The sequence below is a fragment of the Heterodontus francisci genome, chromosome 5 (assembly GCF_036365525.1).
Source record: "Heterodontus francisci isolate sHetFra1 chromosome 5, sHetFra1.hap1, whole genome shotgun sequence".
Classification (NCBI taxonomy): Eukaryota; Metazoa; Chordata; class Chondrichthyes; order Heterodontiformes; family Heterodontidae; genus Heterodontus; species Heterodontus francisci.
The window spans coordinates 43,074,549-43,096,208 of record NC_090375.1 but is presented as its reverse complement, the minus strand read 5'-3'; the positions used below and the strand labels follow the sequence as shown (position 1 = coordinate 43,096,208).

At 43.1% G+C, this 21,660-nt stretch overlaps 1 protein-coding gene across 3 annotated transcripts in view; it reads right to left on the bottom strand.

Moving 5' to 3' along the window:
- Nucleotides 1-21,660, bottom strand: part of fam135b (family with sequence similarity 135 member B) — a 548,259-nt gene that overhangs the window by 119,574 nt on the left and 407,025 nt on the right. For all 3 annotated transcript variants that reach the window (XM_068031369.1, XM_068031370.1, XM_068031371.1), the window contains 3 exons: nucleotides 13,529-13,682; nucleotides 11,638-11,687; nucleotides 6,801-6,956 (listed from right to left, as the gene is read on the bottom strand). In XM_068031369.1, the coding sequence (XP_067887470.1) occupies nucleotides 6,801-6,956; nucleotides 11,638-11,687; nucleotides 13,529-13,682 (360 nt within the window). The remainder of the gene's footprint in view (nucleotides 1-6,800; nucleotides 6,957-11,637; nucleotides 11,688-13,528; nucleotides 13,683-21,660) is intronic.

Here is a 21,660-nt window from a genome sequence, read left to right as displayed (position 1 = left end):
CTCACTACAGGAGGACTCTTGCATAGTCTGCTGCCTGGCAGCAGAAACATGGCGTGAGGGGCCAACTAGCTAGGAGGTACCCATGTAGGTTTTAAAACTTTACCTTTTAGCAACAGTGCTCCCCCAAGGTCTCATTAGGAAGCCTTCAGCCTCCCCAGCCCCAATCATTCACGCTCCATTCCCCCATCATTGCATTCCGATCATTCTCGCTTCCCATCTTCTCCCCACAATAGAGAGCCATGTATTGTTGGTGCAGACTCGATGGACAGAATGGCCTCCTTCTCTGCTGAACTATTCTGGATAGCCAAGCTTGTCAATGACACAAAGATTGGTGGCACAGTAAATAGTGTAGACGGGAGCATAATATAAAGAGATATTGACAGATTAAGTGAGTGGACAAAACCGGCAGATGGCTTTCAAAGCAGCTCATTGTGAGGTCATCCATTTTGGACCAAAAAAGGATGGATAGTGAAAAGGTCGGAAATATAGAGGCCCAAAGAACTTTTGGGCTCCATGTACACAGATCACTAAATTGTAATAGTCAGGTATAGAAAATAATCAAAAAGGCTAATAGAATGTTAGCCTTTATAACAAGAGGGCTCAAATATAAAGGGGACTAAGGTTTGCTATAGCTATATAATTCCCTGGTTAGAACATATGTGTACAATTCTGAAGACCATTCTTTAGAAAGCATATATTGGCCTTAGGAGTGTAGTGCAGATTCACAAGTTACAAGTGCTCCAAAGGTTAAATTATGGGGAGATATTATATAAATTAGGGATGTATTCCCGGGAACATAAAAGGTTAAGGTGTGACGATTGAGATCTTTAGGATTTTGAAAGGAATTGAAAGGGTAGATAGAGAGAAAAATATTCTGTTGGTGGGGGAGCTCAGGACAAAGGAACATTCAGGAGAGAAGTTAAGAAACACTACTCCCCCAAAAAAGCAGTAGATGCTAGGTCAATTAATAATTTTAAATCTCAGATTGATAGATTTTTGATGGCCAAGTGTATTAAGTGATCTGCATCCAAGGCAGGTGGATGAAGTTAGGATACAGATCAGCCATGATCTCACTGAATGGCAGAATAGGCTCAAGGGGCTGAATAGCCTACTCTTATCCCTATGTTCCTCCCAAAAGCAGCTCCGATCATTCAAGATCCCTCTCCCCTTTCACTATTGTAGCTCATAAGTTTTCCCCTCCTACTGACTGCCAAGGACAGCTCCCAGGAGACCCTCCCTGGCTATGGCCACTGGCTAAGCAGTAAATCTGGCCAGTTATCAGTTGGGAGCCTGCAGTGATTTATTTAAATGAGACTATTTAGATTGACAGGGCATCCCATGTCACTGGCCTACTTTACATGTGAGTGGGTTCCCCTGCACCTTTTCCACTTGCCCATTAATAATGAGGTCTAAATGTCTCTCCTTGACCCTGTGGTAGCACTGATGGGCTGGAGAGAGAAGAACTTATTGTTCTTCCCCTGAGCTTTCTTGTCCTGATTTGCACTTGCTAGTCCTATAAAAGGAAATTCTCCAGCCTAATTATGCCAGTTGTGATGAAGTGGCCCACTTGAAATGTTAACTTCCTTTAAACACTTGCAGGTGCTGATCCATTTGCTACACATTTCCAACTTTTAATCACAAATTTGCTTAATAGGCTCCTGTCAATTTATTTCTCCAAACCAAAGATACAACAGTAATGGCTTGACTGGGAATGTGTTGGAAAGGGGCTTGAAATACTGAAGGTGGGTGAACTTGAATGGCAGTTATAGCTGAGATGTATTTTCACAGCAATCTGGCAACTATTGGTGGAGCTATTTAACTAGCATGCTTGTTCACTGATTTTCACATTATGCACTACAGCTGTTGAAATAATGAAATTCTTGGCCTTAGACTAAATTAGTTATAATTTTTGTTGAAAATTACTAATATTTTGCACACCAGTAATAGGTACTCTTTTAATTAAAACAAAGTAATTGAAGTTGGACCTGTTTATTTCCCATTCTGCCTAATGAAGAAACTGCCGGATTTGATTGGAACAGCATAGAATGGGGTTGCTACTCTTTCCAAAGCAGGCGGCTCAGTCATGCAACCGAAGAGCGAGATCAGTAGATATAAGCACTTATAAAATCAACTCCCTCCTTGCCACAGGCACTGAGTAGGGTACAATTTAACAGGTAGTTGAATCTAAGGCTGAACCAGACTGTTTGCAACCTTGGTGTCATATTTGACTCTCCAACCACACATCTGCACCATCACTGAGACCACACATTTTCACCTCCATAACATCACCCCTGTCTCAGCTCATCTGCTTCTGTTACTTCCAGACTTGACTATTCTAATGCACTTCCCCCTTCCTTCTCTCACCTCCTGCGTTCTATTGTCCGTGAACTTCAGATCATCCAAAACTCTGCTGTCCATGACCTAACTCGCACCAAGACCCGTTCACGCTTTGCTCTCTGACCTAAATTGGATCATGGTTAAGCAATGCCGCAATTTTAAAATTCTCATCCTTGTTTTCAAATCCCTCCATGGCCTCGCCCCTCCCTATTTCTATAATCTCCACCAGCACTACAACCCTCCGAGATATCTTTGTTCCTCCAATTCTGTCCTCTTGACCACCCAATTTTAAGCATCCCACCATCATGCCTACAGCTGCCAAGACCCTAATCTATGGAATTTCTTTTCTAAACTCTCCACCTCTTTTCCTCTTTCCTCCTTTAAGACGGTTCCACCTCTTTGACCAAACTTTTGGTTATTTGCCCTAATATCTCCTTATGTGGCTCGGTATCAAATTTTGTTTGATAATGCTCCTGTGAAGCCTATTTTTTTACATTAAAGGTGCTATAGAACCATAGAAAAATTACAGTACAAAAAAAAATTACTGCCGCTGCTCTGGATCCGACTGCCGCTGCTCTGGGGTGAGGTAGGTGAGGGCCTCGAGCCCCACTCTTTATTCCAGTGGTCCCGCTCCGGATCCCCCTCCTCCCAGGTCTGCTGCCGACTGCCACTGCTCCGGTCTAAGGTAGGTGAGGGCCTCGAGCCCCGCTCTTTATTTCCACAGGTCTCGCTCCGGTTCCACCTCCTTCCAGGTCCGCTGCCAACTGCCGCTGCTCCGGTCTAAAATGCTATCTAAATGTTAGACCATTGGGTGACAGCACAGCCAAGCTGTATTCTGCCCTCACCTGGAGATGCTCCAGTTAGACAGTAATCACAGCATGTTCCTTTTGCTGATTTTCCTTAGTTCCTTTATGTTTTGCCCCGCTCCAGATGAACAAACAAAGTGCAAAGCAGGATGAACCTGGGACTTTCCTGTTCTTTCTGTCTCAGTTATAGGTGGAGCTCTGTCTTTCGGCCATTGGTTGGGGAGTGGGGTGCTCGTCATCATCCTTTGCCAGTGATTTAATGATATTTGGAAAGTGGCACTTACATTCAAAATGTTATGATCATCTAATTCATAGTTTGTATTCATATTTTAGAGGTCACTTTTAGTTTTGGGGAAATTCAATGCGTAGGTGTAAAATAATTGAAATTCTGGAATTTAAAAAGGTTGCAGAACCACTTGAGATTTTATTTCAAAGATCTTTCCATTTGTACTTACAGAGAGAGAGTTAGAGAGGTGAGAGCCATAAAACAGCAGGTGGTCTCATTTAGTTGGGGAACTGCCGTCTGTACATCTGAAAAGAATTACCCTGTCATTGTTAGCAGTATAAATTATTCATGTGGGTATCCGAAATCAAAGAGGTATTTTGGAGTTTATTAGTTTAGGGAGGTGGTGGCATAGTGGTAATATCATTGGACTAGTAACCCAGAGCCCAGGCTCATGCTCTGGGGACATGGGTTTGAATCCCACCTTGGTAGATGGTGAAATTTGAAATCAATTAATATATCTGGAATTAAAAAAGCTAGTCTAATGGTGACCATGAAACCATTGCTGTTGTTGTAAAAGTCCATCTGGTTCACTAATGTCCTTTAGGGAAGAAAATCTGCTGTCCTTACCTGGTCAGGACTGCATGTGACTCCAGACCCATAACAATGTGGCTGACTCTTAAATACCCTCTGAAATGGCCCAGCAAGCCACTTAGTTCAAGGGCAATTGGGGATGGGCAATAAATGTTGGCCTAGCCAGCGAAGCTCACATCCCACAAACAAATAATAAAAAAAATTCTATGTAGGGACATTCCACGTTTACTAATTTGCTAAGGAGATAGATGATGCAGGGAGATGCCTTTTGGTCAGGTGTTTTATCTCTGTGCTTGCTCACACACAGGCTGTTAGTTTGTGGAGTCAGTTGGCTTTGAAAGCAGCTGGACTCAGGAGCAGGAAGGCCATCAGAAAACAGGGGTGTTTCTGATCTGAATGAGGCCCATGCTCAGGTTGGGAAATCCACACTCATGAGGTGTTGAAGGAGAGCTGGAGGGTGGCCCAGCTGAAAGCTAGAGGGATAATCCCCAGGAAATCTCATACCTCAGAAGATAGCTGAGAAACTAAGAAAAATTGAAGTGAATTCCTAAGAGCTGTGGTCTCTTTGGATTGGTCAGGAGAAGTGGACAAACTGACAAGACCCGACTACGTGTTGGGTTCGGGTTCAGGTTGGGTCGGGTCGGGTCTATATTCCAAGTCCAGCATTCGGGCTCGGGTCACGCTGGACAGTGCTGCCTCCATGAACTCACGGGATCAGGCTCACCCATGATTCCCTACAACTCCATCTGCAGGAATAGCATGCTGTCGGAACGGATGAACCATATTCGTGTCGGGTTGGGTTGGGTCAGGTTGGGCGTGAAAAAATATTAAAGGACTCAGGCCCGAGTCAGGTTCGGGTTGGCTGTGTTCAGGTCGGGCCCAGGTCGGGTTTGAATTTTATACCCGAGCAGGCCTTTACCTTGAGGACTGTGACTGCTCACTGGGGTAATGCTCCATGAGCACCAGTCACATCTGTCAATTTAGAACCATAGAGCCTCAGAAAAATTACAGTACAGAAGGAGGCCATTCTGCTCAACCTGTCTGCGTTGGCTGAAAAAACCCGCTGCCCAATCTAATCCCGCCTTCCAGCATCTGGTCCGTAGCCTTGCAGGTTACTGCACTTCAGGTGCATGTCCAGGTACCTTTTAAACGAGTTGAGGGTTTCTGCCTCCACCACCACTCCTGGCAGTGAATTCCAGACACCCACCACCCTCTGGGTGAAAAAGTTTTTCCTCATGTCCCCTCTAATCCTTGTACCAATCATTTTAAATCTGTGCCCCCTGGTAATTGACCTCTCCGCTCGGGGAAACAGGTTCTTCCTGTCTATTCAATCTAGGCCCCTCATCATTTTGTACACCTCAATTAAGTCATCTCTTAGCCTCCTCTGTTCTAAGGAAAACAACCCTAGCCAATCCAGTCTTTCCTCAGAGCTGCAACTTTCAAGCCCTGGCAACATTCTGGTAAATCTCCTCTGTACTCTCTACAGAGCAATTATGTTCTTCCTGTAATGTGGTGACCAGAACTGTACTCCAGCTGTGGCCTAACCAGCATTTTATACATCCAGTATTACATCCCTGCTTTTGTATTCTATACCTCGGCCAATAAAGGAAAGCATTCCATATGCCGTCTTCACCACTCGATCTACCTGTCCTGCCATCTTCAAGGACAGTAGACATGCACTCCAAGGTCTCTCACTTCCTCTACCCCTCTCAATATCCTCCCGTTTATTGTGTATTCCCTCGCTTTATTTGCCCTCCCCAAAGAGTTACCTCATTACTGAATAGAGATCTGATCCAAGCAATTTAAATACTGCCGAGACCTGTCGATGTACTGGGGGAGGCTATATTTTCCATTCTAGTAAGATTTTCCTTTCAGAATTGCAGAAGTGTCTCTTGCCCCAGCTGTTGGTAAATAGCCAGATTTTACTGAAGCAGATATTTGTGCAGCCATCAGTTAGCAGATCTTTTAACGTAATCTCTTTTATGGTCGTAGTGAAGACTTGGGGTAGCAGGGTCATTTGAGACCTCCGGGGGTGGTCGTCCTTGCCCTTTTGAAAGCCATCCCAAGCCCAGGTAAGTGTCCCATGCTCAGGATTACGAGCCATGGCCAACAGTGTGACCAGTAAAAGTTCTGTGGTGATGGTGGAAGAGCCTTGAGGGATAATGGCTGCTTACAGGGAAGAGGACTTATGTTTCCTTTAAAGGACATGAGGAAGGCAACGGGAAACCACCTCATTTACTTTTTCCCCCGAGTCATACTGCTCATTTTTCACAAGTTTAAAAAATGTGAGGCTCTTATGAGTAACTGAAGAGGAAAGTACAGGAGCAAGTACAGAGGGCTTCTTTAGAATTCTTAAAGGTGGCAATAGATGAATTTCTGGAAAAGAAAGTGATCACGGCATATGGAAAGTAAAAATAAATCTTTCTGGAAAATTATTAAAGGGTTTGAGGACCTCATTGGGATTTTCTGATCATCCATGAGGGGTCAGAGAGAATTTTGACAAGTGAATCCTGACTGGGTGGAAGTTCTCACTTTTTTAACCTGTTGCAGGAAGTGGTGGAATGGGAATGAAATTAGCAGAAGGATAGAATTGAGTTAGTATGGGCCTGACAATCTTTTATTGCCCTGGATACATAAAAACACATGCAGAAATCTCTCCGTTTCAATCTGAGCTTGACAAGAGTTCTCCTCTTCCAGATTCTCCAGTTGCTTTTTTTAAAGGAAATATTGCATTCTTAGTTTTTCATTATTAATCCCCAGATTGGAAGTTTACAACCTGAGTCATAGTATGGTAACACATGGGCAATACAAAACAAGATGTTTTACATTTATTACATTACCCGCAGACTGTGATGGTCTTGGCTTAGGAAGGCTGTAACATCTGGCTGGAGTGTCATGCTCTCTAGGAACTGGCTCCACAGTGCTCCAAGACAGGAGCAGAGTTGGGCCAGGTCCCTGCTGATCTGTTCTGCCACTTTGTCTGGGTTGTTGAACATCTGCAAGAAGACCATAAATACTTTACAACTAAACACCTTACCTACAGCCTATAGTCATAATACATACACCAACAGTTTTATTAACATGAGGTGATGCATTTTAGGGAGGAAGAGATAGGAGAGGACGTCTATTGTAAATGATAAAACTTTAAAAGGAATAGAGGTGCAGATATTTGGGTTCGGAAACACAAATCTTTAAAAGTAGGAGAGCTTGGTAGAGCTGTTAAAATATATTCCTTTCTTAGAGCGAAACATTTGACTACCAGGCTCTGTTATGGTAAAATATATAATTTTTATGTTTTGTTTTGTTTCAAATCTTACTTTGGACATTAGAAATTTCAGTTAGCACAGACAAAAAGTAGGGAATGACATTTTTTTCAAAAAACATTGATTCAATTGCTTTACACTTTGATTTTCTTTTTATTAATAGGTTATCCTGGCTGGTCATTCAGGATTAGTTGCTCTCTAAATGTTTAGCAGTTTCTTCTCATTGACTACTTTAGTTGTTCTTCATTCATACATTCCTATATCTTCAGTTCTGCTTTGCCGCTTTTGCTTTGAACTAATTAACAAAGTGGAACAACAAAAATGTGACAGCATAAGTGTGCTGACATGAAATGCAGCAAACAGAAAGTGTAAACTAGATGCAAGACTTTATACCTGAGTACCTTTCCCCATCAGTGTCTCACTCTTTGACATACAATAGTTGCACAATTATAATGAGAATATATTACCCTGAGATTGCCCAAAATATTCCAACAGGTCCCTACGTCACTCAAAAAGTTCTTGGAAAACTTTTTCCTGTGCAATTTTTTTTGTCTGTTTCAATATTGTAACAATCTTTGATCCTAGTATTGAAACAATGGTGAAGAGTTGTTATTTTCAGCCTATCCATCTTTTTTGGGGGGGGATTCAGGAGCAGTTAGGTGCTGGTGCAGTGAGGCAAGATGCTTCTCTCCTTTGAATTATAGCAGCCAACAGCACACCATCACATTGTGAAAGTGGTCTATAAACACTTGTGTGTGAAAACTCCATCACTCTCCTGGGATCTCTTACTTCTTAACTTCTGGAGGACAATATCAGTCACCCAATGTGACCATAATTCCATAAGTTTTAAGGTACTTGTGGATAAGGATAAGAGTAGTCCTAGGGTGAAGGTGCTAAATTGGGGGAAGGCTAATTATAACAATATTAGGCAGGAACTGAAGAATTTAGATTGGGGGCGGCGGTTTGAGGGTAAATCAACATCTGACATGTGGGAGTCTTTCAAATGTCAGGTGATTAGAATCCAGGACCAGTATGTTCCTGTGAGGAAGAAGGATAAGTTTGGCAAGTTTCGGGAACCTTGGATAACGTGGGATATTGTGAACCTAGTCAAAAAGAAAAAGGAAGCATTCGTAAGGGCTGGAAGGCTAGGAACAGATGAAGCACTTGAGGAATATAAAGACAGCAGGAAGGAACTTAAGCAAGGAGTTAGGAGGGCTAAATGGGGTCATGAAAAGTCACTGGCAAACAGGATTAAGGAAAATCCCAAGGCTTTTTATACGTATGTAAAGAGCGAGGGTAACCAGGGAAAAGGTTGGCCCACTCAAGGACAGAGAAGGGAATCTATGTGTGGAGCCAGAGGAAATGGACGAGGTGCTAAATGAGTACTTTGCATCAGTATTCACCAAAGAGAAGGACTTGGTGGATGATGAGCCGAGGGAAGGGAGTGCAGATAGTCTCAGTCATCTCATTATCAAAAAGGAGATGATGTTGGGTGTCTTGCAAAGCATTAAGGTAGATAAGTCCCCAGTGCCTGATGGGATCTACCCTAGAATACTGAGGGAGGCAAGGGAAGAAATTGCTGGGGCCTTGACAGAAATCTTTGCATCCGCATTGGCCACAGGTGAGGTCCCAGAGGACTGGAGAATAGCCAATGTTGTTCCTTTGTTTAAGAAGGGTAGCAAGGATAATCCAGGAAATTATAGGCCCGTGAGCCTTACGTCAGTGGTAGGGAAACTATTAGAGAGGATTCTTCGGGACAGGATTTACTCCCATTTGGAAACAAACAAACTTATTAGCGAGAGACAGCATGGTTTTGTGAAGGGAGGTCGTGTCTTACTAATTTGATTGAGTTTTTTGAGGAAATGACGAAGATGATTGATGAAGGAAGGGCAGTGGATGTTATCTATATGGACTTCAGTAAAGCCTTTGACAAGGTCCCTCATGGCAGACTGGTACAAAAGGTGAAGTCACACGGGATCAGAGGTGAGCTGGCAAGATGGATACAGAACTGGCTCGGTCATAGAAGACAGAGGGTATCAGTGGAAGGGTGTTTTTCTGAATGGAGGGATGTGACTAGTGGTGTTCCGTAGGGATCAGTGTTGGGACCTTTGCTGTTTGTAGTAAATATAAATGATTTGGAGGAAAATGTAGCTGGTCTGATTAGTAAGTTTGCAGACGACACAAAGTTTGGTGGAGTTGCGGATAGTGTTGAGCATTGTCAGAGGATACAGCAGGATATAGATCGGTTGGAGACTTGGTCGGAGAAATGGCAGATGGAGTTTAATCCGGACAAATGTGAGGTAATGCATTTTGGAAGGTCTAATGCAGGTGGGAGGTATACAGTAAATGGCAGAACCCTCAGGACGATTGACAGGCTGAGAGATCTGGGCGTACAGGTCCACAGGTCACTGAAAGTGGCAACGCAGGTGGATAAAGTAGTCAAGAAGGCATACGGCATGCTTGCCTTCATCGGTCGGGGCATAGAGTATAGAAATTGGCATGTCATGTTGCAGCTGTACAGAACCTTAGTTAGGCCACACTTAGAATATTGCGTGCAATTCTGGACGCCACACTACCAGAAGGACGTGGAGGCTTTGGAGAGGGTACAGAGGAGGTTTACCAGGATGTTGCCTGGTCTGGAGGGCATTAGCTATGAGGAGAGGTTGGAAAAACTCGGATTGTTTTCACTGGAACGACGGAGGTGGAGGGGCGACATGATAGAGGTTTACAAAGTTATGAGCGGCATGGACAGAGTGGATAGTCAGAAGCTTTTTCCTCGGGTGGAAGAGTCAGTTACTAGGGGACATAGGTTTAAGGTGCGAGGGGCAAAGTTTGGAGGGGATGCGCGAGGCAAGTTCTTTACACAGAGGGTGGTGAGTGCCTGGAACTTGCTGCCGGGGGAGGTGGTGGAAGCAGGTACGATAGCGACATTTAAGAGACATCTTGACAAATACATGAATAGGAAGGGAATAGAGGGATATGGGCCCCGGAAGTGCAGAAGGTTTTAGTTTAGGCAGGCATCAAGATCGGCGCAGGCTTGGAGGGCCGAATGGCCTGTTCCTGTGCTGTACTGTTCTTTGTTCTTTTGTTTGTTCAATCAGGACTAATAAAAATACTTATCAATATATACCAACAGAAGATCTGTCGGTAACACAAAGTTAGAAAAAGTATGGAATTCCTCAGGCAACAGGCTCACAGCGGACAGTGTGTCTAGCCAAAGGAACAGAGATTGGATGATCTCGCAAATCCTCTGCGAAACTAAGGTCCACAGGCTGTAGTTTGAAAAATCTGAGGTAAAAACATCTTTGGAGAAAGTCACAAAACAGAAAACAGATGAAAACAGGATCTTTCAAAAAGTGTTGGGATAAAAGCACAGCGATAACTATCAGGTTTGGTGGAGAGGACATATCTCTGCAGCAGTCACCTTTCTATCGCCTCCTTTCAATATTAGAAAGCCTGTTTTCAGTACTTCCTTCTCACTCAAACCCGAGTCTAGTTGCTTTGCTTATCACTTCTTCCAAGTGAGAAATATCTCCTTTGTGCCAAAGTGACCAAAATTGGGTCTCGTATTCACGTTGTGATCTGATAAGGGCAATGTACCATTTTAAGCAGACTTCTTCTGATCTGCACTCGACTGATTTTCAATCTTAGCATTCTAATAGCTTTGCAGATTACTGAACATGTTAAGTGCCAAGTCTACTCAAACCCTTACATCTATTTCAACTTAACCCTTTGCTAATTTAACACTGATCACAAAGTATTTATAACTGGCCATTTATTCTTTTGACTTTACACATAACCATGTTAAACTTATTTGTTCAACCCATTTTACAGTTCCTGAGCTGCCTCCTTAGATTCAATTACTCCTCCTCATTTATCATTGCTTGCAAATATGATCAGTTAATACTGAATTTATAAATCCAAGTGGTTCACATAAATTAGAAACAGATCCTGTCCTGACATCAATCCCTGAGTCACTCCTTTCACATTTCCTTGCTCTTACTACTTTTACACTTACAGCATCTCTCCTATTCTGTGAGGACAGGGTCTTGCACTAAAATGTCATGCCAGCAGTTTGGGCAGCTTCACTTCATTTGAAGAATATCTACACTGACAGGAAATTATACTAAGCAGCTTTTAAAATAATATCCCAAGTGGTATTTCTGTTATCATTTTGTAATCTCAAATAGAAAGTACTTTCAGTGAATTATTTATTAATTCACAGCTTACATCTTCAATCCTGACCCTGTTGGATTTAAGTTACAGTGGGGATTGAAATCAGCGGAAACACTAAAAGGGCGGCTGATCCTCTACTACCCGCTTTACACCAGTGCGTAACATTCAATTTCAGCCGCTTAGTGTTTCTCCCAAGAATGAGGCAGATTTTTTTGAAATAAGTATTAAAACTCCTCACCTGTAGGTTAATGCGGAGCTGGGACAGTGTTTCTTCAATGAGGCAGTCCTCTGGCAGAAATAAGAATACACAGTCTTTAAGAATTCTATCCCTCAAAACAAAATGACTATAATAGTGTGTCGTAGTGTATAAATTGAAAAAGCTGGCAAGAGAATCAGAATCATAAACAGCACAGAAGGATGTCACTCAGTCCATCACATTTGTTTCCCGTTCTCTCCCCATAGTCCTGTCTCTTCCTCAGCTTCACACAACAAGCCCTGTATTTTACCAGTGACCGGCAAGCGCCTTAGGCCCGACAGAAGGCACCTGGTGGCTTCCTTGCAGGGTGGGTGGGTGGGCCCTCCTAATCGGGCATCCTGAGCCACACGGAGGGCGCCCCCCGAAACCCTCACTGAAATAAAGTGTCCCACCCACCCATGCCTCGCCGGGCTCCAGCCGATTGCCCGCGGCAAGGCCCTAAAAGCTACCTCTCTTCCAGGGCCAACGTCCACAATCCTGCTGTTGGCTGGATGCATTCCCAACAGTGGCCACTGCTCCCAGCCTCCCGCCCAATGTAAAATTCTGGCCTTAGTTTTTTTTGGTGATCGTGTCATCTCTAAGAACATTTCTCATAAAGGTGACATCATAGGGTAAATTTTCCAGAGATAGGGGTATGAAACTCCTATCCCTGTTCACAGTGATGCCACATAATATAGTTCACATTTAAAATCACCATACATCCTTTCTAACTCACAGCATTCTAATAACTAAACTTGGCGGAGGAACAAATTATGTAATGAAGTGCTGTGGGATGTAATTTATATTTAGTTCTAACCGTAACCCAATTGTAATTATGTCAATTGCAAGTTAACCAGTTAGCACAAGCATTGGATATAAATTATACCCCATAGCTCCTTGTCGTGCATATCTGAACAAAGAAAGCACTGCTTATGGCACTCTAACATTAATAACATTTCAATTATAATACATCTTACATGGCCTCTGAAAACACCCACGCCACCTCTGTGTTCTGCTGGATTTTCTCTGGTGCCAAATCTGAGAGGTGTTTACTATGGTAAACATTCCCAGGCCGACAACAGGCAATCTGAACCTGCAATCTGAACCTGCAATCCGAACCCTCTCACCTTTTAAGATATGGTCTATGGACCATAATCTGCCATTCCTGTATTGTATCACACATCTACTCTCAGACACATGCAATTAGGAGCAAAAATACTGTTGTATTTTTCACCATTAAAAATAGGTCAGAGAGTACATTTCTTAATATGTTTATGTGCTTCACTGATGGTCAATGCAATGCTAACCCCTCATAATGTTTATGTAGCAAGAAAAAATGAGGAGAGATACACAGCACGTTAAAAAGATAACATTACATAGAACTAGGAATAGTGGAAAAATATATTTCTTAGTACGAATTGCCATTGGACATTCTTGGTATCTGGGTGTCACTGGCAAGGCCTGCATTTATTGCCCATCCTTAGTTGCCCTGAGGTGACAATGGTGGTTTGCTAGGCCACTTAAGAGTGCAGTAAAGCGTCAAAACCACTGATGCTGGATTGGAGTCATATACAGGTTTTCTTCCCCAAAGAACATAAGTAAACCAGTTGGGTTTTTCTGACCAATCCAATAGCTTCATGGTTTCTTTTACTGAAACTAGTACTTTTATTTCCAAATTTTAAAACATTGAATTCAAATTTTCAAACTACTATGGTGGGATTTGAACTCTCATTCCCTCAGTCCAGTTACATAACCACTACACTACCCTACCCACACAATATGGTGTAGCTGGTATCTGCAAAACTGTAGCTTCACCTGGGTCATTATCTTCAGAACAGGAGTGGGAGTGGAAGACAACAGTGAATATACTTTTTTAAACAGCCACATCTCTTACCCAGCTGAATCTGATGCAGTTCTGGGATCTGTTTCATGATTGCACTGTAGTAGCAGAGAAGTCCTTTGTAGGCAGAGAGTAAAACTCGGCATAGGTTTTCATGCCATCGGTACGCATGCTGCATACAACCCTCAGAGGTGACGTTTGTGCTCCCCTAACAAAGAATAAAGAGACTGATCTGGGAGCAATGAATTTCATGGTCAAACTTCTTATTATCATGCTTTTTTTTTTATTAAAGAGGATTACCATAACCACACTAGCTTTCTTACATTTTCCCTGACGCAAAGCATACCAAGCGTGGGAACAATTTAACAATTCTGACATTTTCCCAGACAGTAAGGAAACAGAATCACACCTCTCGTTAAAAGCATATTGTCGAATAGGTGATAGCAATGTCAACTCTAGACTACAACTCTCTGCGACAACTTTGCTCCTCTTTCATAGCACTGCCAGTGCTCCTCTGAACTTTCCCCTTTTGTTCCTCCTACACTCTAAATCAGTCACAGCTGTGGTGGGGGAAAGGTAGTCAACTGATCAAAGTTACTTTAAATAGCACAAAAGAGCTGAGCGGGGGCAAGTGCAGCAAGTCTCAGCAGCTCTCAGGCCCCGAATCAGAGCCGCCGGGCCTGGTGGACATGAGGCGAGGGCTCCGGGGGGAGGGAGGGAGCACCATTAAAGCGCTGGTCCAGTGCCTCCCCCATCCTAGTCGCCACTTCCTGGTTTCTTCTCCCGTTTATCTCAACATTAAGACGACGCTTTTGCTCTGGACTATACTGGTTATAATGTAAGAGCCAACATCAGCCTCCTGCTGAGCCTGTGACTGGTCACTAGTTGCACTGGTTTTTCTGCTTCAGCCTATTCCTGCCAGCTCCATGAGGGGTCCCGGGAAGCCCTTGTCACAGGAGCCCTTGGAGCAGGCTTTCAGCTACCCCTTCAAGAACACCCTGACGCAGATCCACACAGCCTGCATCCGGGCTCGCCAGCTGGATATGCTGGCCATGTGTACGTAATAGTCCCCGTCTGTGTAGTGGTGCCTGGTCACCAATCATCTCGGCCATCCCTGCCATCAGACAAAGACCTTGCTTCGCTCGGACCATGTGGTAGTCTGTGTGCAACGGCCACCCGACGTTAAAAGAACCCATGCACAGGCATCTTCCACTCCCTCAAAATTAACTTCGGGTCCTGGAATATCAGGATTGGACTGTTAAGGACCACAACCCTGGAGTGGAAGAAGGTCATCCTTGTTCCCGAGGGACTGCCTAAGACTAAGAAGACTCTAAATATAGTGTCTTACGCAGATTGCCTTCTCCCTGCATCCTCACTATTTTGAAATTAAAACATAGCTGACCGTAACTCATTCTTTTCCAGGACTTCAAAACTATGGAACTCCACACTTCCCTCAGTTTTTCCCGTCTTTTAATGGCTTCAGATTTAAAGACCAATCTTGTCATCATCTAATCACTTTTTCTCCTATTCCTTTCAGCACAGGCCAGGATTTTAAGATGGAAACAGGGGTCTTGACATCTGGAAAAAGCAACACTGGGAACGCCGCGCTGCCTCTTCTCAGGAAGGCTCGCCGAACCTAGTGCCAATCAGGCACTTAAGTGGACAGCAGCAGGCCTTCCACGGGATCAAGGGCCCCAGCGCTGGAAGTTCCATCCTCTGAGAAGTGCCGGCCAATCAGAGGCCGGCAGCTCTTCCACTAAGTAGTGCCTTGCAGAGGCGGTGGCTGCTGCCAGAGGAGCACCCACACGAGGCTGAGGTGCAGTGCTGGACCCTGGACACAGGTAGGTCAGGGCAGGAGGGGTTTCAATTGGCAGTGGTGCAGGAAGGCTATTCACAGGCCTTCCTGTCCTGAACTAAATGTTGGCAGAGGTGGGAAGGTGCTGGGAAGACTACCACCTCCCTCCCCAGCCCCACCATCCCACCTGATTTTATACCCTCCCTGCCTCCAAACCTGTTGTGGGGGAAAGCATTAAATTGCACCCCCACACCATAGTAAATCACTTTTAACAATTTGATAAAAAAGACTTCAGTTTTAGAAAAACACATAGATTGATGAAAAAAATGTAGGTTATAATTTGCAAAATGCTGAGCTCATGAGATAATCTAGAAAGAAAATCTCTGCTCACTAATGCTTAGTGTTACAACGTAGGAACAACACAGGTTAAAACTGGTCCAGTTATCAATTCTAGTCATGTCAAACAGGGAGACACCAAATGGAAGCCTCTGAATTCCCTCTGATTATCCACTGTCTCCTATGATTGTATGGATATGAACATACGAATTAAGAGCAGGAGTAGGCCACTCAGCCATTTGAGCCTGCTCCACTGTTCAATAAGTTCATCGCTGAATTGATTACTCCACATTTTCACCTACCCCCGATAACCTTCCACCCCCTTGCTTATCAAGAATCGATCTACCTCGGCCTTAAAAATATTCAAAGACTCTGCTGCCACCGCCATTTGAGGAAGACAGCTCCAAAGACTCACGACGCTCTGAGAGAAAAGAATTCTCCTCATAGCTGTCTTAAATGGGCGACCCCCTATTTTTAAACGGTGACCCCCAGTTCTTGATTCTCCCACAAGGGGAAACATCCTTTCCACATCCACCCGGTCAAGACCCCTCAGGATCTTAAATGTTTCAATCAAGTCGCCTCTTACTCTTCTAAATTCCAGCGGATACAAGCATAGCCTGTCCAATCTTTCCTCGTAAAACAGCCCACCCATTCCAGGGATTAATCTAGTAAACCTTCTCTGTACTGCCTCCAACGCATTTACATCCTTCCTAAAATAAGGTGACCATTACTGTACACAGTACTCCAGATGTGGTCTCACCAATGCCCTGAATAGCTGAAGAATAACCTTCCTACTTTTGTATTCAATTCCCCTCAAGATAAACAATAACATTCTATTAGCTTTCCTAATTACGTGCTGTACCTGTATACTAACCTTTTTGCGATTCACGCACTAGGACACCCAGATCCCTCTGCATCTTAGAGCTCAGCAATCTCTCACCATTTAGATAATACGCTTTTTTATTCTTCCTGCCAAAGAGGACAATTTCCCATTTAACGTATCTATATTCCTTTGTAGCCCCCTTATGTCCTCTTCAAAAGTTACTTGCCTACCTATCTTTGTGTTATTAGCAAATTTAGCATCCATAACCTTAGATCCCTTGATCTAAGTTATTTATATAAATTGTAAAAAGATGAGGCCCCAGCACAGATCCCTGTGGCACACCACTCGTTATATCTTGCCAACCAGAAAATCACCCATTTATGCCTACTCTCTGTTTTTTGTTCGCTAGCCAATCTTCTATCCATGCCAATATGTTACCCCCTAAACCATGAGCTTTTATTTTCTGCAATAACCTTTTATGTGGCACCTTATCAAATGCCTTCTGGAAATCTAAGTACAATACATCCACAGGTTCCCCTTTATCCACAGCACATGTAACTCCCTCAAAGAACTCCAATAAATTGGTTAAACATGATTTCCCTTTCACAAAACCATGTTGAGTCTGTCTGATTACCTTGAATTTTTCTAAATGCCCTGCTATAACGTCTTGAATAATAGGTTCCCTAAGACAGATGTTAAGTTAATTGGCTTGTAGTTTCCTGCTTTCTGTCTCCCTCCATTTTTGAATAAAGGAGTTGTATTCGCTATTTTCCAATCTAACGAAACCTTCTCCGAATCTAGGGAATTTTGGAAAATTAAAACTAACGCATCAACAATCTCACTAGCCACTTCTTTTAACACCCTAGGATGAAGCCCATCAGGACCCGGAGACTTGTCAGCCCGCAGCTCCAACAATTTGTTCAGTACCACTTCCCTGGTGATTGTAATTTTTTTGAGTTCCTCCCTCCCTTCCATTTCCTGACTTACAGCTAATACTGGGATGTACTTGTATCCTCAATAGTGAAGACTGATGCAAAATATCTGTTCAATTTATCTACCATCTCCTTATTATCCATTATTAATTCCCCAGATTCACTTTCTATAGAACCAACACTCACTTTGTTAATTCTTTTTTAAATATCTGGAGAAACTCTTACGATCTGTCTTTATATTTCTAACTGGCTTTCTCTCGTACTCTAATTTTACCTTCCTTCTAATCTTTTGTCATTCTTTGCTGTTTTTTATATTCTGTCCAATCTTCTGACCTGCCTCCCATCTTCGTGCAATTATAGGCTTTTTCTTTAAGTCTGATACTATCTTTATCTATACTATGTGAGCCGCATGGAAGATGGCAGGATCCCCAAAGACACATTGTACAGCGAGCTCGCCACTGGTATCAGACCCACCGGCCGTCCATGTCTCCGTTATAAAGACGTCTGCAAACGCGACATGAAATCGTGTGACATTGATCACAAGTCGTGGGAGTCAGTTGCCAGCATTCGCCAGAGCTGGCGGGCAGCCATAAAGACAGGGCTAAATTGTGGCGAGTCGAAGAGACTTAGTAGTTGGCAGGAAAAAAGACAGAGGCGCAAGGGGAGAGCCAACTGTGCAACAGCCCCAACAAACAAATTTCTCTGCAGCACCTGTGGAAGAGCCTGTCACTCCAGAATTGGCCTTTATAGCCACTCCAGGCGCTGCTTCACAAACCACTGACCACCTCCAGGCGCGTATCCATTGTCTCTCGAGATAAGGAGGCCCAAAAGAAAGAGAAGATACTATCTTTAACTGTTTTAGTTAACCACAGATGGCGGGTCCCACCCTTGGCATTTTTCTTTCTCATTGAAATGTATCTATTCTGTGTATTCTGAAATATCCCCTTAAATGTCTGCCACTGCATCTCTCTTGACCTATCCCTTAACCTGATTTTCCAGTTCACTTTAGCTAGCTCTGCTTTCATGTCCTCATAATTGCCTTTATTTATGTTTAAAATACTAGTCTTGGACCCCCTCTTCTCTCCCTCAATCTGAATGTAAAATTCAATCATATTATGATCGTTGCTACCTAGGGATGCCTTAACTATGAGGTCATTAACTAAAACTATCTTTTTGCACAATGCCAGGTCTACTATAGCCTGCTCTCTGGTTGACTTCAGAACATACTGTTCCAAGAAATTATCCCAAAAACATTCTATGTACTCCTCATCTAGGCTACCTCTGCCCATCTGATTTTTCCAGTCTATATGTAGGTTAAAATCCCCCATAATTATCGCTATACCTTTCTGACAAGCTGCCATTATTTCTTCCTTTATCCCCCATCTTACAGTGTGGTTAATGTTAGGTGGCCTGTACACCATTTCCACAAGTGACTTCTTGCTTTTATAATTTCTCATTATTACCCAAACCGCTTCCACATCCTGGTCTCCTGAACTTAGTTCATCCCTCTCTAGGTAACAGAGCTACCTCTCCACCTTTTCCTAGCTTCCTGTCCTTCCTATATGCGATGTATCCTTCAATATTCAGGTCCCAATCTATGTCCTCCTGCAGCCATGACTCTGTAATGGCTATCAGATTGTACTTATTTATTTCTATTTGCGCTCTCAATTCATCTGTTTGTTTTGAATGCTACGTGCATTCAGATACAGAGCCTTTAGTTTTGCCTTTTTATTATTTTTGTAATCTCTAGCCTTATGTGTTTATTTACTCTTAGATTTGTACACTCTGTCCCTTCCTGTCACAGTCTCTCATTTCCCATATTAATACCTTTCTCTCTCGCCTTGTCTCTACTCCTTGATTTACCATACCTTCCCTTGCTCACATTATTCGGTGTAAGACCCTCTCTACTTCCCTCGTTCTGCTAGAACACCAACCCCAGCACGTTTCAGGTGTAGACCGTCCCAACGGTATAGCCACCACTTTCCCCAGTACTGGTGCCATTTCCCCAGGAACCGGAACCCACTTCTACCACACCAGTCTTTGAGCCACATATTAATTTCTCTAATCTTATTTATCCTATGCCAATTTGCACGTGGCTCAGGTAATAATCTAGAGATTATTATCTTTTGAAGTTCTGCATCTTAATTTGGTGCATAGTTCCTCATACTGACTATGCAGAACCTCTTTCCTTGTCTTGCTATGTCGTTGGTACCTACATGGACCACGACAACTGGATCCTCCCCCTCCCAGTGTAAGTTCCTGTCCTGCCCTGAGCAGATGTCCCGTATCCTGGCACCGGACAGGCAACACAGCCCTCTGGACTCTCGCTCTTTGCTGCATAGAACAGTGTCAATTCCCCTAACTATACTGTCCCCTACTACCACAACATTCCTTTTTTCTCCCTCCACTTGAATGGCTTCCTGTACCATGGTGCCATGATCAGGTTGCTCATCCACCCTGCAGCCCCCACTCTCATCCAATCAAGCTGAAAGAACCTCAAACCTGTTGGACAATCGCAAAGGCTGAGGCACTCCGGGTCCCCTTACTTGCTTCAGCTGCAGCCACACTCTCCTGTCCCTGAGCATTGACCAAATCAGAAGACCCTGTCCTAAGAGGTGTGACCGCCTCCTGGTACAAAATGTCAAGGTAACTTTCTCCCTCCCTGATTTGTCTGCAGCTCGGACTCCAGTTCAATGACTTTGAGCCACAAACACACCAGAGAAGTGTTTGCCCTGGATCACACTGGCATCCAGGAGCTCCCACATGCTGCAGCCATGACACAACACCTGTTCTGCCATCCTTAATGTGTTTAATTAACTATTTAATTATTTTATTTAGTTATTTATTTTCCTTTTTTAAATATATTTTATTCAGCTTATCACTAGTTCCGTTACTATTTTAAATATTAGGATTAGAATGGACCTTAATCACTTACCAGATGCTCACCAACCAGGTAGCTTCTTCCCAAGCCAATCACCTACCTGCTTGCCTATGATGTTTGATGCTATGTTTGATTTAAATTAAATTTAAAAACTTACCTGTATACTCATATTGAATGAGGACAGTATCAGGCTGGGCTTTAATGCTCTCCTTGCTGAATAACCTGCTGCTACTGCCTAAGGCTCATACTTTATGGATGCAAATGTGGGCAAGGTGTCAGTGGGCTGCTGGCATCAGGGAACCTAACTCAACATAATGGTGTGAAAAGAGGGGGACATGTAATTCTGAGAAAACAGTAGAGAGAAAGATACGTATTTTCTAAATTGACATATTTAAATTCACATTAACAGGAGAACAATTTCCTGCAATATTCCTCCATCTCCATCAATTCCAGGATAGGAATAACATTGAATACATCGATATTAAGCAGATGGTACTCTCTCCGATTTGTGTTGGTAGGTCCTCTCACTAATGCAACCTTGCACATCTTGACAGTCACCCAGAAAACTATAACTGGATACTCTCAGGCTGCTCCGCTCAACAGTAATTCAAACTAGTTCTAATAAGCAGTGCTAACAGACATGGCACAATGCTGTAAAACATCTCTGTGGGAGCCCAATTAAAGACTGTGTAATGCACACCTCTTTACAGTCCAGTTAGCCGAGGTGAAAAAAACAAACTGTGTTATTGCTGATTAAAGATATCGTAAAATAAGTGTTCATCTGTAATAACAACTGAGAGCCAGTTCTTGTGATCAAAGTGCATTAATCAGCAAAAAACATTTGATGAGTTTATGAATTAGATTAGACACCATAACTAAGTGAAGCACTACTGAAACTGGGAACACAGATACCATTCATATACCATATTCAAGATTCCAGTGTATAGATAAATTGAACCTCAAGACAACGCTTGGTACACTCAAATGACTGAATGAATGAATTCAGGACTCTCCTAACATTTGTAGCTTGTGTTCATGGTAAAAAGACAGCTTCCATAAACAACCCATGTATCCTACAAACTCAGATGTGACAACCATATGCATGATGTGATTAAGGTAACATTAAGACCATAATACTTTGCATCTGAGATTACATGGACTGTCCAGTGTATTTTCAATTCTGTCTCAAAAGGCACCATGTACCAAACTGTGAGGCCATTGTATGCAGGCTACAATGAGTCATCAGATTTAAAGAAAGAAAGACTTATATTTTATAAATCATCTTTCACAACCACAGGACATCCCAAGCGCTTTACAGCCAATGAATTGCTTTTTCACTGTTGCTATATAGTAAACATAGCTGCCAATTTGCGCACGGCAAGCTCCTACAAACAGCAGTATGATAGTGACTAGATAATC